The following is a 17,031-nucleotide window of genomic DNA, read 5'->3' as shown; positions in this document are numbered from 1 at the left end:
AAACCAAATAAAGTTACTTCACAATCACTATTGACATCCACCCAGAAAAGACAAGATAAATGTGATGAAAGTAATAGTGATATAGTCAGTATACCGGATCTTAACAACCCGGCAATAAAAGAGGCTGCTGCCTCAAGAAACCCTGACGCGAAAAAAAAGTAAAATTCGTCAACAAGTAAAATATATGATATATTCAAATCCTCTGCTAAGAAGGAACAAAGTAACGCTAAAAGTAAAGAAACTGTAAAACCAGACAATTCATATTTTACAGAACTCAAAGATAACGGTAAGCAAAATGGATATGCAGCAGGTAGCACTTAGTGGGAAAGGAGCTACCCAGGTGCGAAATCCCAACAAATCAAAACCAATTTACAGCCCCAGAGTTTCAGAGAGCCCATTGAAAACATACAACAAGACCATGCCAAACATATCCATCACGTTGAAATACACCACCAAGATCGAACAGAAGTATCAGAAGGGACCCCGATTGACCACAACAAAATACAATCGCTCACCACTCACGGTCAGATAGAATTGGACCCACATTATAAATCAAGAGGAGCCCACGATATACTGAATTGAAGCGCAATAATAAGGCTATTTAAATCTCTACCAGCCCTGAGACACTTCACATCCAGTGACCTGGAAAGAATCGAATTTAAACCTAACCCCAACCAAATAGGGGCCGAAATAACAACAGCAACTTGGATAAATTATTCAGTCATTGAACTGATTTTAAGGCACAATGAGGTATTTTCAGAATGAGGTATAGAACTAAAAAAGGTGGAATCTCCTCATTACCCAAGCCCCTTACAACACCCCCATTGTATAGAGGGCGTATTAAAAGGAGCGAAAGGCCCAGAGAATTTGGACCAAACAAAGGATGACGCCCAATTCATAAGACAAATTACAGTTACAATTTCACACCCAGATACAGTTAATAAAGAGGACAACCAGCATTGGAGATCCCTAAACATACAACAAGGAGCAGCATGAACAAAAACCCATAAAAACCCAAACGCATTTCAGGACAGTAAAATCTGTTCCTGGAACGTGAATGGCCTAGCCTCAAAAATAGAGGAAATCGATTTTGCTGACTTCCTCCTACAGTACGATATACTGTTATTACAAGAAACTTGGCAGATAACACATACTCCAATTGTTGGTTACAAAGAACACTTAAATCCAGCTAAAAAGGTGTCAGCATACCGAAGAGCCAAAGGCGGACAATCTATATACATTTCTACAGATATTTTATGGGAAGAAGAAAATAGCGACTTAGATTCAAGCTGGATGCAATGTATTAAACTCACAGTCTCCCTCACCTACTCATTGTTAATTTTGTACATCTACATGCACCCAGCTTACAAGCATAAGTGGAGGGATATACAACAACTGGTAGCTGCTATTAAAACCTTAAAGCTAATATACCCACACGCCAACATAATATTGTCTGGGGATTTCAACATGAATTTGATGTAAACCCAAGAAACAAATTTACCAACTGGTATAAGTGTCAGGAAAGACAACACAACCACACATGATATTTCGGGTAAGAAATGCGCTGCACTATTGGATAAACAAACAGTGTATACCTTAAATGGTCCAGACCTCCTGAAACACCAGGGTCAGCGCAATCAATCATCAACATTCAGATTACACAAAAACAAGTACTGAACGTTATAAAAAAACAGATCTGATGGGGCGCCGGGACCAAACGGCTTGTCCAACGCACTATTTAAAAAAGATTTAGCATTTTGGTCTTACCATCTAGCAAAACTGTTTGCTCATATTTTGGAATCTCACATCATCCCAGATTCTTGGCGAGGAAGCATATTACATCCAATATTTAAACAGGGGCTCGTGAAAATCCTTCAAATCATAGGCTAATAGGCGTTTTCGATGTTGAGGCAAAAATCTATGCTGCAAACTTGCTGAAAGACCTAGAGGATTGGGTAGACAGCATTACATTGATCCCCAATACACAGACAGGCTTCCGAGACGGAATGGGCACTCTAACAAACATATCTGCCGTTACGCTACTGGCAAATCAATCTATTGCCAACTCAAAAGCTCTGTACGCATGTTTTGTAGATCTCAAGGCAGCTTTCGACAAGGTCCCCAGACGAGCCTTGTGGGAAAAAATGGAATCCTGGGGAGTCCCACAAACTTACTGAATGCAATAATTAATCTTTACTCAAAAACATGGGTTCAAATAAAAATGGGAGACGGTCGAACCTTAACAGACAAAATTACCACCATGAATGATTTAAAACAGGGGTGCGTTCTAGCCCCCTGTTTGTTTAATATATATACAGCTGACCTAGATAAAAACTTACGTTCGACACCAGGTGATCCCCAAAAACTGGGGAATGTGAGAATAGCAAGTCTGCAATATGCCGACGATATTGTGCTGCTATCCCAAATGCCTCGTGGCCTCCAACGTTTGATAAACAAACTAGTAGAATACACAGCTTCAAACCAATTACACATAAACTTTAAAAAATACAAAGGTCATGTCTTTATCGAGCCCACACAAAAAACAAAAAACAAAATTTACTTGGACGATCAACGGCAACTGCTTGGACCAGGAAGGAACATATAAATACCTTGGAGTAACTTTGGATCGCCACCTCAATTACAAACAATACCAAGAACAGCGGAAAACAAAAGCCAAACCGCTATTATTTGCATTCTAAACCTTGCAAAAAAAACTCAGTGACTGTTCGACGACCTATTTATTAAAGGTCGTGGAAGCAAAAGTTTTACCTTTAATTACTTACGGCTCAGTACTCCTAAACACAAAGGATGCAATAACTCTGAACATCGCCCAAACCAGTCTCTTTAAAAATCTATTTAAAATTCCGCGTCATATTTCTCAAGCCCGGATCAGATTAGAATTTGGGCTAAAAAACCAGATCATGTCAAGACAAGGAGCGCTGGTTAAATATTATTGGAGAATGCGGGCAGCAGAGGAAGAGTCTCTGGCACACTACTGTTGGCTGGAGGTCGAAAGGCAATCCAGATTGTTTTAAGAATGAATAAACGGAGTTACTCAATCGTTTGAGGCCTTAAAGCTAGAGGAAGCCTGGCACACAATACCATCTTATCTGGAGTTTAAACAAATAGTCAACAAAACAACTAATCAAATATCTTATGAACAGGACAAAGCCTCATTGAAGATGAAAAACAATGCATGGATTGTGTTACCAACATACAAAATGTTAAAGCCACAATCATACCTCTCGGAACATTTTTCAAATCGAATGAAGCAGCAACTGAGCTTACTGAGACTGGGCGTATACTCAACTAAAGACGTAATCCCGAAATGGAAACGGACCTGCCTCTCAACGGACTGCCGCCTTTGCGGACAAGGAGACCAATCACTGCTCCACTTACTTTGTATTTGTCCGACACTAATATCCAAACGGAAAAAACTTTAGCGGCCACTAATGAAAAAAGAACAGATAAGGACCTGCAGATCAGCCATAATAAAATGTTTAGGAGGGTCGACTGTACAATTGGCATGCAAAGCATTAAAGTTCTTGAGTCTAGCTGCAAACGAACTAGAAAAGAGAGACAGAGAACTTGAACTGGCAAAGCATGTAAAGTGAAAAAGTTGAGACAATTAGCCCGAACGACCGCACACCCTTGGCACTATTTACTGCAGTTACAGGCAGGTGCTATCCTTTACTCACCCTTTGCTCGACTGGACTGGTGCCATTGGCTGCCGCCGTGTAAAGATAAAGGGGTTACAAATGCACTTAGCATTCTAGGGGCGCAGACAGTAGGGGATCTCTTTGTTGATGTCGGAGCTAATAGCTGGGATGACATGGGGACCGAAGACGAGGCACCTACTCCACTTACGCAAATCCAATTCCATAAAACACGCCATGCATTACTGGATGTGCTTGGAGAGGATATGCTAGAACCCCCAGAAATTCCGGCCTTGTCCTACGTTGTAACGGCAAAGTCGTCCCTCAGGATAGTATCGAAAATGTACTAACTCTCAATGTCAGATAGGGACACTACACTAAGGCGCGATTGGCCTGGCAGCGTGACCTGCGGCAGGACATAGATGATGCTATGTGGACATATTGCTGCACTAGCACAAAACTCATATCCCTGAACGGGAGACATAGATTGATCCACTTTAAATTTCTCAACAGGGTTTACTATACCCAGATCACTTACATAGGTATGGTTTGAGGGATGAACCGTCTTGTAACTGGTGTAATACACAGACAGCCGATTTCTTGCACCTAGCCTGAACTTGCCCGGAGATCTCTAACTTTTGGGAATTAGTCTTTGGAGAACGGGGTCGTGTGGCTAAGTTGTGCTGGCTCCATAACCTGCTCTTGCGCTGCTGGGCTACTCTAGGCAGATACCTAGGAGGGTACGGAGACTGGTTGATATGGGTTTGCTATTGGCCTAAAGACGCGTAGCGATATGCTGGTTACGAGGTCCACCTCCCACATTGGCTCAGTGGTTGCATGACATGTTATATTGTAGCACTCAAACGGAAAACTTTAGTGAACTGCTGCCACCACGACACAGACCGAAAAACTTTTGGGAACTATATAAAACTTACCTAGCAACCAAAGGGGAGGGCACGATTGCTCCCGGGGGGAGCGACACAGGCGACTGACTAACTCCTGCTTCAGGTTGACGGGTAGCTAAGGGAATACACTGATAATACACCACATTATTGTGCACCGTCAGGATTGTTCTAGATTGAGTTTTGGTTTGGCGGGAGGAGGAGCAAGGACCGTAAATAAGATTTCACTGGCTGTGTCTGATCTCTGATCGATGGACATATGATAATAATAACCTTTGTATACAGTGTGTTATTGATATTGTAACATTGCAGTATGGAGTCTCATGTTTTGTTTGTACAAAACCTAATAATCATATTTAAAATAAAAAAATAAAGGCAGAGGTACTGGAGGGGAGAGCTAGGAGGTCGCGCATAAATTTGTTCTCAACCCCCTGGATATCCATTACGTCCTTGTGACCTCATACATCACACTCATATATCCCCATAGGGATACATTTCTCTTTATAAACCTTGAATAGGGCAGGTATCGGTTTTGACCCCAATCTTTTAGCAAAATCCCAAACGGCCCTGACTGCTCTGGCCAAAGTATTCTTTTTTAATTGCCTTTGCACAGCCCAGGACCTGTTATCGTCAAATAGTACCCCCAAATACAGAAAAGTGGACACTCTCGATAATTCCAACCCCTACAAAAAAACCTCGTCTTAGCTGCCTTCTTACTGCCCATTGTCATTGTGTGTGATTTGGTCAAATTAGTCGCTAAATCAAGTGACTCCATAAAATCAATAAAAGTATTTAAAAGACTTTGGAGACCTACACTGCGAACAACACTGCATCTTCTGCATAGAGTAATGCTGGGACCAATTTGGACCCAGCTCTTTGGATATCTTGAGTACTGCCTGTGAGGTGGTCTCCTAGTTTATTTATATAAAGTGTGAACAATAGGGGTGCCATGATGCACCTCTGTCGTACCCCTCGCTTCACCTCCTAGGAATCCATTAGACTACCATCATCTTTAAATCTTAACACTGCTATTCTGTTATTATGGGCATAGTGTAAAAAGGGTACCAGACTTGGTTCCATGCTCAATTCCCCCAGAATCCACCACAGTTTTGATCGATTTACTCTATCAAAGGCCGACGTTTGATCCATAAATCCCATGTGCAGTGTGCCCCTCTTTGCTATGGTATACTTCCCATTCACCAGGCTCAAGTTTGTACATTGATGCAATGTGCCTCTCCCTTGCCGGAACCAATAATGCAAATCGCTAATGACATTAAAATGTTCTAGCCATAGTTATAACTGCTTCAAAATCACCTTTCCCATGATTTTGGCAGAGGAATCCAAAAGTGAAATAGGTCTGTAACAGGCAGGGTCGTCCCTAGCTCTCTTTTTATAAATTGAGTCATGCCCCATTGTAATAATGTAATTATGATTCTGTGCTTTCTCTTCAATAAAAAGTTAAATAACAAAAATTAAAAACTGGGACGATGATAGCCTTTGCCCATGATAGGGGAAAGCCACAGCAGCATTAAAACCCTGAGCCAATATTGCAGCCCATGCCAGAGGTTCTGCCTTATACAGGTCAACTGGTACCCCATCCGGGCCAGGGGCCTTTCCCCTAGCAGTGGCAAGAATGGCTGCCTGGACCTTAACAACATTAAAATGAAGTGGTTCTAACGGCAGGATAGGCTCCCCCTCTGGCTCCGACCTCTCCAGCTCACCATCACTGTACATTCCCCCAAGAAATTCTACCCACCTTTCAGGGGCTACTGTGCAGTCTGTATTAGTGTTTCTAGTCTCCGAAAAAATGGGCCCAGAACATCTTACTATCCAAGTGTGGGCTTGCTTGACCAATATCCACCCAAGCCCTTTCTTTGATAGCTTTCTTCCTCTCCTGGGTGGCCTTCTTAGAGTCTGCCCTGCATGCCCTAATCTTACTCGCATTTCTGGGATTTTGATTAAGAGCCAGTACTAACTTCTTATGGATGGTAGAACAGGTACCATCAAACCATCTCTTTGCTTTGGGTTTGTTACCCCTACATGGAATAGTAAGGTTGGTGGCTATCTGATTAGTCAGTATTCCAAAGGCATCCAATACTGCTCTGACCGACCCAGTGCTGTCAATACATAATGAAACCTCAGCTGCGCACTCCGCATACAACTTATCTAAAAACTGTTCAGGCACCACTTTCATCCACTTTAGTATATGTGATTGGTCCTTAGTGCTGATGTCCTGGTTAGCGATACCCCTATTCTCTACCTTATAAAAGGCAGATGAGTATGACAAGTCAAGTGTAAGGGGATTATGATCACTATAAGTGCTCCATGAAACATTCATATCACAGACCGCAGGAGCTAAAGATGCAGAAATCATTATAAAATCAATAATACTGGAGCATACCCTACAGGTAAAAGTGGGAATAGGAGTATTCACCCCATTTGCTCTAGACAATACAAATTATTTGCAGCAAGAAGCCCCTCTAAGAGTATGCCTGACTGTGTGTGTTCAAAATGTGTTAAAATAGACAGTCCACGGGGGTCTTATTTAAAATACAGTTCAACTTGCACAAATGTGTATTAAAATCGCCCAGAATTAAGATCTCTGAGTAAGTATGTTTCTGTTTTTTATATGTATCACCGAAACCTTCCAAGGCAACTAAATGTTCCTTTGCAAAAAGACTAGTAAAAGAGTTATAAAAGTTTATTACTAATAGCGGGTGGTGATCCTTAAAAATCAGCTCTACTGCAAGGATAATGGGGGAATTACACTCTAAGCGGCTATCTTTATAGCCTAAGTCAAGGGAAACCAATAAGCGAAGACCTGACATGGAGGGGACTGCACGCTTAATGTAGGAGGTAAAACCATCCAAGTGAAAGCCTTCACCTGTATCCCATGTCTCTTGTTGTGCAATTATTCAGCCCTGAAATGTCCTATACCAGAGAACATCTTCCCCCTTGGTCTCAACTCCTTGTACATTCCATGCGAGTACCCTCATGTGGGCGGGATAGATCTATGGGGAAGTTACATTAGGAGGAGGAACAAAATCAGGCTTCTCAGGTGGCATTATATAGCCCACTCCTATGGAGGGCAGCCAAGGAGGCAAGACACGAACAATTTCTGGGCAGATGGCTCTGCTAGCAAATGGTACAGGATCTGGGTTCACAGACAAGGGAATAATATTGACACACAAGTTGTGTGATCTTGGGCCCTGTAAATCTTCCTCAGGTGATGATTGTTAATCTACAGCATCTAGTCCCTGTAGGCTATACAAGGGTTCATACCCATTTGACAAGGTTAAGGCCAGACCAGGGCTCTCGGTTTGATATGGTTTGGTCATTATAGATGCCTGCAGACATGGGCTTTTTGATGGAAGAAAATTAGTGGGCGGGTAGAAGTACTGGAGGGGGGGGCTATCCTAATCAGTATTTTAGAGCTGCCCTTGAGCTCACATTCCATCAAAGCATCAACTTTTATAGGATATCTCATGTTGACTATCACACAGTCAGGCCCAATGTTTTTCTCCACCCTGTGGCCCACCCAGCCCACTCTTCAAGCCATGATAATGTCCGGAGATATTCGATGGCCATTCACAATGTTCATATTACACCAATGAGTAACCTTGTGTACCAAGTCCAGTGTAGTTTCTTTGGTCCCCCTTGAGGTCGAAGGGACCACCACCAAAACTACTGCCAAAGGTGCAGACTATGGGGGGAGATCTATGATCTTGTAACTATTCACCAAGGATTTATCAAGGTAATTAGTAGCAGGCATATTAGGTACATGCCCCCTTAACGATGGCTCCCCTCGCAATGGAACTGCTAGGACCATCTTGCCTAGCTGCTTCACAGCGGGGGGATCACTAGATGACTTGTTGGTCATGCTCAAGAACCTGGCCTTTTTTGTTACCCATTGTTCCTGGGGTCCAGTATTTTGAGAATATTGTGGTCCAGAGGGCATCCGAGTTGATTAACCTGGGACTGCTGATTCTTCCACTGTGTCTGTGCCTTCTGCCCCCCTGTCAGGCACCTGTAACTTGGTGTTCCCGACAGGGCCAATGTGACCACCCCCACTGACTCCCCTACAGTGAATTGAGAAGATATTAATGGGAGAGCAGAATCGAGTCTTGCAACTAACCCCTCCAACTTTTCCCATATTGGCCTTAAGAAATGTTCAAATAAGGATTCCATTTTAGGTAAAAGTAAATCAATGATATATGTTGGATCAGGTGGTTTTACAAGTCTTTTGGGCAGCCTGTTTTCTTCCTCTAGTAGGGGGGCTGGGCAAGGGATCCTCCGCCAATCTTATAGCAGTCTCTAGCGTAGGCTCTATTATGTCTATATTAGCCTCAGGTGCTGACATTGGACCGGATTGTCTCTTTTTCCTCCACAGCCAGTCAATAGTGGTTGTATAGAGGTTGATTTACCTAACTACAGAGAAACCCCTCTTTCAGTAAGAGCCATCTCCTTGGAGATAACACTGGCCGCCCTTGTTAGAAAAGAGTCAATAGTCGTAGTATTGTTGCCCCCCACTCCTCCAACTGTTGTTTTTCTTTTGCCCACGATTGGATTATTAGCAATTATGGGCCACATGCATCAACGAGAAAACTGCTCGCAAACGGGCAGATTAGCAGAATCTGCCCCTTTGCGACCGGTATTTTTGCATTTGGGATGCATCATCCCAAATGCAAAAATCGCTATTTAAGGAATCTCTAAATAGCGATTCCTTAAATTGCGATTGCATTTAAGGAATCCCAAATTGAGATTCCTTAAATGCAATGCATGAAAGTTTTAAAATTAGCGATTTCGCTAATAGGGGGAGCAAATTACCATGAAGTTGAACTTCATGGTAATTTGCAAAAACTTTGAAAAATGCACTAAAGTGCATTTTTCAAAGTTCCATTTTACACACACACATGCCCTTGGGGCATGTGTGTGTGCAAGATGTATTCATATGCAGATTTCAGGGGTGCAACAGGGTGTCTTTTTGACGCCCTGGCACCCTTGAAATAGCATGAGCAATTTGCGATTCTCTAATTGAGATTAGCAAATTGAGAAAGTCCTCCCATTCATTCCTATGGGCCTCTAGGCCCATAGGAATCAATGGGGAGGTATTCCTTAATTGCGACTCGCAATTTGCGAGTAGCAATTAAGGACTGTTTAGAAATCGCTATTTTGTAAGCGATTTCTACATGCATAGCCTTTTGCTATTCCTTATTAGCGAATCCTTATTTTTCGCTATTAAGGAATCGCAAATGGCATTGTTGATGCATTTGCCAGTATGTGTTATTACTGACTGGGAAGGAGTATAAAAATGACTACACAAACAGAACCAAGGGACCTAGCACAGCCTGGCCTCCTCTGGTCCCCGACGGGTGCGGCCCGGGCACACCCGCGTGCATCTCGCGCTGCTGGAGCCCCAAGCAGTTTATAAGCGCCTCCAGGCGCGGTCACGGGTGGTTGGCGGCGGTTCCGGACGCAAATCAGGCTAGGGCTGGTAGTAGCCTGCGCGGCAGCAGTGGTGTCCCAACTAGTGCGATGAAGGGCTCCAGCGCTACCGGAGCCCCGAGCAGTTTATAAGCGCCTCCAGGCACGGTCCCGGGTCGTTGGCCGTGGTTATGGCCACAAAGCAGGGTCGCCGGCCTCAGACACTGTTCTGCCCCCCTGCTGATGAGCCTAACTCTGGCAAGGGAGACTGAACAAAGGATTTCCTGTGAAGGAGAGTTGTGACCACCTCTGCGTTAGAATTAGCTAGGGTGGGGGTGCGAGCACCACCAGACTGCATTGAAGGGCACATATGGTGCCCTCCTTCCATAAACCAGTTTGGCACAGTTCAGGAGCCCTTGGCTCCCGCTCTGGTGTGAACTACACAAAGAACAAGGGAGTGTCCATCCCCCTGTCCAGTTCCTCACTCGTGAGGTGCCCAGAGCTCCTCCAGGTGGCCACCTGATTCTGCCATCTTGAATCTTGGCCCCTGAGAGCATCTGACTAGCTAGGCCACCTGAGGAGTGTCCCTGACCTCCTCTGATAGGTGGGTCATAGCAGAAGATGACCTTCAGACTTTTAGGGTTACTTAAGGGCTCCCCTTAGGGGAGGTCCTTATATTCGTCTGGACTCCATCTTCAAGAACTGACTGCCTGTCTTCTGAAGATCATCTTAACGCTCTTCTACTGTTGTACACTGGAACTCTGCTGCTGGATCGAGCAAGGACCAAAGACAAGACTGATCTGGTAGGAAGGTTCCAGCTGCAACTTAGTCTGCGTGCTCTTCCAAGTTTCTGCAACTCAGTGGCCTCCTCAGAGTCAGCAAGGACTCTACATGCATAAAAGCAAGAAGGAATCTTCCTTGGAGTGAAGAAGTCACTTCCCTGCTGTAGGAGAGTAGGATCTGCTTCACATGGGTACCCCCACTTTTTGCTGGTGTTTCACTGTTATTCGACCTTAGTCTGGCTGTGGCCCTGCTAATCAGGACCCCCAGCCTCGCTGCTTTCTCTCTAAAATGATTTCCATGTACATTAGGTACATCTCTAATGGGATTCTGGAGTGCCTTATAAGTCCCTAGTATATGGTATACTATGTACCCAGGACATAGGTACCTCAGAGGCCTACCAGCGGCTGAAGCATGTATTATGCCACCCCTGGGAATCACTCCAAAATGACACCACAGGTCTGCTAATGCAGCCTGGGTAAGGTGGTGCCTGCACCCCTTACTGTGGTATAGGCTACCTATATCACTACCATTGCACACACATATAAAACCTATAAGTCACTCCTATGGCAGGCCTTAACAATCCTGAAGGCAGAGTGCTTGGTTTGTATGTGAGAGGGTGCCCCTGCATCAGCAGAGCCCCTCTGCAGCGTTCAGAGTACCTCCTCTGATGCGCTTTGTGGTGCAGCCTGACCATATACTCCTAAGTGCATTATAACCTCGCGGTAAATACTAACTTTGGACTGGCTGCACGGAAACATGTCATGTTTGGTGTCAAACCCTTTGGAATACTACCCCCCCCCCCCGCCAGTTCTAGTGGCGGGGGTAGCATTTCACACTTCTAGAGGGAGAGACACATGTTAACACTGGTCTACCCAGTAAAGACTTTCTAAAGCCCTGGCATCACAAAATGGATGCCACTGCCACAGAGACGGGTCTGGCCTCCTGCTGCTGACCGAAACTTTGGCAGGGGAGGCCTGGGCAATAGGCTTCCTGTCCCAGGGAGGTGTAACCACCTCCCCAGACAGGCAGATGTCTATTGGGGCTGGGCGGGAGCATTCTCTGGTGCTTTAAGGTCCTGCACTGGGGGCACACTTGGTGTCCCTGTGCATAGTCCAGTTCAAACCGGTTGCAGGGGCTACCTGCCCCTGCTCTGGCGCGAAACTGGGCAAAGGAAATGGGTGTAACCACCCCTCTTTCCAAATCCTCCTATAGGTGGGTCCCTAGAGTATGTCCAACCCCCAAACTTAGTATAAGTATGGGAACCCAGTTCTTGAGACTTTAGATTACCCTGGACGAAACTCTGCAACATATATCCTGGACCTTCGACTTTCTATTTCCGCTAGAAGACTGAAGAAATCTCCCTTGGGGTCAAGGAGTGACTCCCCTGCTTGGCAGGCACCAAAGAAGCAACTGACCGGTCTGCAACTCTGAAGCTCCCGCCGGACGCCGAAGTCTTTGCATCACCAGAGGTGGATTTCCAGACTTCCCTGAGGATACCCTGAGTCCACAGCAAAGCTGAGGCCCCGTGGCTATCGTGGGTGACGTGGAACCGTGACCCTTGGACACCGTGATCTTTTGCCAATCCATCATCTTCCTGGTCTTCCTCAAAGTTGTGCTTTGGGCTCCGAGTAACCCCAGCCTTGAGCACCTCCTGCACCGAAGATCTCTGGCCTCCAATCCATGAGTGACCCGTGGGCCAGTTTCAAGTGCGACCGCTTGAGGCTCCTTCGCGATCGCTAGCCCGTTGGCTAGTGGGTCCCCACGAATGCAACTCCTTTTCTGATTGGGCTTTCCTGGTTGCTCCAGACGTGCCCAGACTTACCCTCGCTGGGTGAGTCTCCCAGACCTTGCTGGTCTGCATCGACGTCCTTCTTCTATTTCCACGTGACTTGCCGTTGCCAAGGCTTGTTGGGTCCATCCTGGTCGCCGACACCGCAGCACTCGACAGACTTCGTGGGACAGCTCGAAACCAGCTCCTGGTCGTCGTTGACGCCTCCTGGACCTCGTGGCTGAAGAGTCAAGACACCCGTCAACTCACCTGAAGCACCCGACATCTGTGGGCATTGGACTATCGTGCCCCTGGTCACTGGTAAGTGACCCAGACTCTGTCCCCTTTGCTTTCAGGTTCCTTCCATCCTCGATCCAGGCTTGGATCTCTTTGGACACTTCTCCTTTTCACGGCAGCAGCACTTCTTTGCCAGCTTCCATTGAAAACGACGCCGCGACCCGACACCATTTGACACCTATGCATCCGGCTTCCCTGGTTGAGGTAACTAGTACTCCGGTGCTCCCGTGGGTGTTGGCCCTAGACACCTCTAAGTCCAAAAGAGTTTGCATGTAGTCGTCCTCTAGGTGTCCTTAAACTCTTAATTTCCAACCGCGACTTTCCCCATAGAAGTTAACGGCGATTTGCGGCTGTGTTCTCACACTGCACGTGTCCCCCTGGGTCCCCTGAGTCACTGCCTTGGGTGGTTCCTTGTGGTCCAAGCACTTCTACAGGCTCTAGGCCCTGTGTCTAGCTCAGTCGTGGTTCTTATACCACTTTATTGGTATATGGTTTGGTACGCCCCTAGGGCCCAAACGTGTATTTGTGCTTTTACTGTTGAATACTGACTTGTAACTTAAGTTCTTCGAACTCTAGCCTCATAAAGAGACTAGAGGGGTGTGTTTTATCTTAAATACATATATTTTAAATATATACCTGGTGTGGTTGTCCTTTCATTTGGTCATTCAAGAGATTATAGACTGGTAAAACAAGCTGCTTTACATTCCTTCAAGACTTAGCCTGAAGGCTGCTCTCCATAGCTACCACTAGGATAGCTTTCAATAAAGGTTGCCTTTAACCTATCACCATAAGGGGTTGTTTGGACTGGTACAAGTTGCCCACTTTAATTAGTGGACAGCATATACCAAGCCAACTTCTCACACCTGCATCCGCAGGCACCTCAACTTCGATGATCGGTTTGATGATTCTGCTATCCCACGAACACCTCCTGGCTCTGCAACACAGGCAGTGGTTTGTTGGCTCTCCAGAGACCTAACAAGTCTTACCAACAACTTGGAAGCTTGCACTCCCTCTCCAGCCGACCTGAACAGCATCCCTTGTTGTCGTTACCAAGGCTTGTTGACTCTCCTCACTGAAGATTTTCAAGCTCCAAGAAGCCCCAGCCTCAAGCACCGCACAGCTCCAAGAACGACTTCCTGCATGCAACCTTTGCACTGTGGGCCTCCATCTTGTGTGCAGCTGAGGCTTCTCTGAGACTCCCTGTGTCTGCTGCCAGAGGGTCCTCGAGGGAGCTTCATTGATTCCTGCTGGCTCTCCTGCAAGCCCTGACTTACACTTGTTGGGTAAGTCCCACAGACAATGCTGGTCTGCAACCAATCATCTTTTGCTTTGAACCAACTGTTGCAGTACCAAGGCTTGTTGGTGGTCCTGCCGGCCACGGACCTTCCTGCATTCGTCATCCATTGTGGGACAGCTCGTGGACAGCTCCTGTGTTCCTGCATCATCACCTCGGCTCCACAGTGGTTTATCAAGACCTTCATGCTACAGCAAGTACTTCTGACAAGGGGTGCATTGTGCCCCTGCGCTTACTGGACACCTGCTGGTGGTTTGGACTCTGTCCCCTCTGCTTGCCGATACTTCTCGTCCAGAATCCACATTTAGGTTGCAAAAATTGGTGTTGATGGTGTTCTCGTCTTTAGTTGACAAGGCTTCCGCCGACTGTGCTTTCAGTGATAGAGCTGCCGTCATCGATGTCTTCATCAACGGGATCGCTGTCAACAGTGGCTTAGTCGTTGATAAGGTAGTCGACGAGTACTTTGAAGAGCGTTACACCATCAAGGACGGAGACCCTGGGGCCATCTTCGTCAACAATGTCGTCATCGACAGTAGCCTGCAAGTAACTATGGTCATCGACACTGTCAGAGACGACGACGACATCATCATCATCATCGGTGATGCTGCTAAAGAGAATGTGGAAGTTAAGGTCGGTGATGTCATCAACAACATTGTCATTGACGGTGAGGATATTTGTATTTTTTTCCACAGAAAGGGCTCCTGTCATGGACGGAAGAGATTTTGAAGACCTTTTGACAGAAACCTCTTTAACAGATGGTGTTGTAGGTTTTGAGGGAACATTTGAAGAAGATCTCTTTGGTAATTTCTGATCAGACTTTTGAAGGTGTTTAGGTGTCTCATGGTGAGATTTATTAAGGGCCTTTTTAGGTTATTCTGAAGGCTCCTTTTCATAGAATCTATCTCTTTTATGAGATTTTCTAGATCTTGAGGAGTCATCACTCTCTTCCACACAGACAGGCTGGTCTTTTGTCTCAAGTCTCTGTAACCACAACAGTAGTCTTCCCTCCCTGCCCTTCAGGGTTTTCTGGGGGAAAGTGAGGCACATTTTACAGTCTTTGACTGTGTGGTCAGGACAGAGGCAATATATGCACTATTTATGGGGATCATCAGAGTGTAATCCTTTCTTGCCACGAGTGCTGCATGGCTTGAATAACCCCCCTTTTGAATGTTCTGACATAGTCAGGTAATCCTAGGCAAATATAATAAGAGAAATACATATCTGACCTAAGAAGAATCTACTAGAAATTGGTTGGTTTAAAGGATTAACAGAGCAGAGCTCAGAGAGACTCCCATCACACAACCTGCTGTAGAAAATCTGAGGTACTTAGCCTCGCTTGGGAGTATTCTACAGTGTGTTGTCACTTGATTGGTTATGGTTAAAGTTTGGTCCTTTGTTAAAAGGGACTCCAATAGGCTATTAAAGTGATTGTTCATTTCCATTAAAGCCTATGATAGTGATACATACTGCTGTAATAAGGTACCATGCGACTCCCACTTTGACGACGGGGAATGATTCAAGCATGTGAATCTATGAAAGATCCAATACTGGAGAAACTAAAGTCTGACTTTCTCCATCAACACTAAGGCCAGCTCTCCTCTCAGTAGCAAACATTCTAATCTGCATTATGAACTCTTCTGCTTCTGATGCACGGACCACAGAATTAATTTGGAAAGGCTAGTATTAACTCATAAACCAAACTCCGAAAATGATGAGGGATGCATACAGGACTCCTACACCAAAGGAAAATATGACCATATTGTATCCTTACCAAGGTCTGAGGGACTTGAACGTCCTTTTTGAATGGAATCAAACGGCATCTTGGAACCATCAGAAGGAAATCTAAAATAAAAAACATGGTTATAAAAAGACCTGAAACAGCTTAATTACCTACTACCACTCTACTTTGTTTTCATACCTATTTAGCATACTGACTGGTCTATTCATACATCCACACTTCATTTGGAGCATTTGATAAACACAAAGTTCCATGGCTGTTTGAGATTTTCCTAGAGTAAAGGGGGACCCTGATTAGTTAGATATTCACAAAATAGTGTTGAAAGCATTGTATGTGTCGGGTCCTTCACAACCCTATGTAATTTAATACTATGAGGAATATTTGGTGGGGAGGGAAGTGGGTGGTTTAAAATAGATTTTTTGTTACACTTGTTACCTATAGATTTGACCAGATGTTATGCTGCCCATAACCAGAGGTCTTTCACTGCTGTTTAAATAATTTGTAGAAAAGAGGTAAGATGCCTTGGACCCCGACTATTAATACTTTGTAGACTTACACATCGTAGTATGTCCTAATAACCATTAGTCTTGGCTTCTGTTTGTTTTTTGTATGTTGGTACCTTATTTGTCCTGATGAAGTCCCGCTTATAAATAATTTTATGGGTCGAAATATTGACGTACTAACCTGTTGATTCTCATACTTTGTAGTGCTGAAAATTCAAAGTACTTTTTGACTGGTTTTTATAAATTGAAATATTATTCAGTCAACATTGTTATTGTAAATAAAAGCAGTGCACTTTTGTTCACATCTGTCACTGTATGGCCTATGTCTATCTGGTGATACTATGCAGTAATGAAAATAACTGCTTATTTACATTTGTATGCTCACACATTTGATTTTTTGCCAAAGACCAATGGTAGGTTTTTAAGCTTCATCCGAGAGAACCATTGTTTCTTTGTTTGTAGTGTACTCAGGTTCCCTGAAGTACAGGGTTGCCATGTAAGAAACAAGTTACTTACCTGTAACTTTGGTTCTCCAGTATTGGTAACTTTCATAGATTCCCATAGCTTGTATCATTCCCCGTCATCGGAATAGGAGTCTTGGTACCCAAAATAACATAGCAGTAGGTACAAAAGAGAAAGAAAAAAGGCCTAGGCCTCATTCCCTTT

The 17,031-nt window shown here is 44.8% G+C and overlaps 1 protein-coding gene across 2 annotated transcripts in view; it reads right to left on the bottom strand.

The window, feature by feature from the left end:
- Nucleotides 1-17,031, bottom strand: part of WDR90 (WD repeat domain 90) — a 1,426,420-nt gene that overhangs the window by 1,280,655 nt on the left and 128,734 nt on the right. For both annotated transcript variants that reach the window (XM_085628141.1, XM_085628142.1), the window contains exon 7: nucleotides 15,896-15,966. In XM_085628141.1, the coding sequence (XP_085484267.1) occupies nucleotides 15,896-15,966 (71 nt within the window). The remainder of the gene's footprint in view (nucleotides 1-15,895; nucleotides 15,967-17,031) is intronic.

The sequence above is a fragment of the Triturus cristatus genome, chromosome 10 (assembly GCF_964204655.1).
Source record: "Triturus cristatus chromosome 10, aTriCri1.1, whole genome shotgun sequence".
NCBI classification, from domain to species: Eukaryota; Metazoa; Chordata; class Amphibia; order Caudata; family Salamandridae; genus Triturus; species Triturus cristatus.
This window is presented reverse-complemented; position numbering and strand designations above follow the sequence as displayed.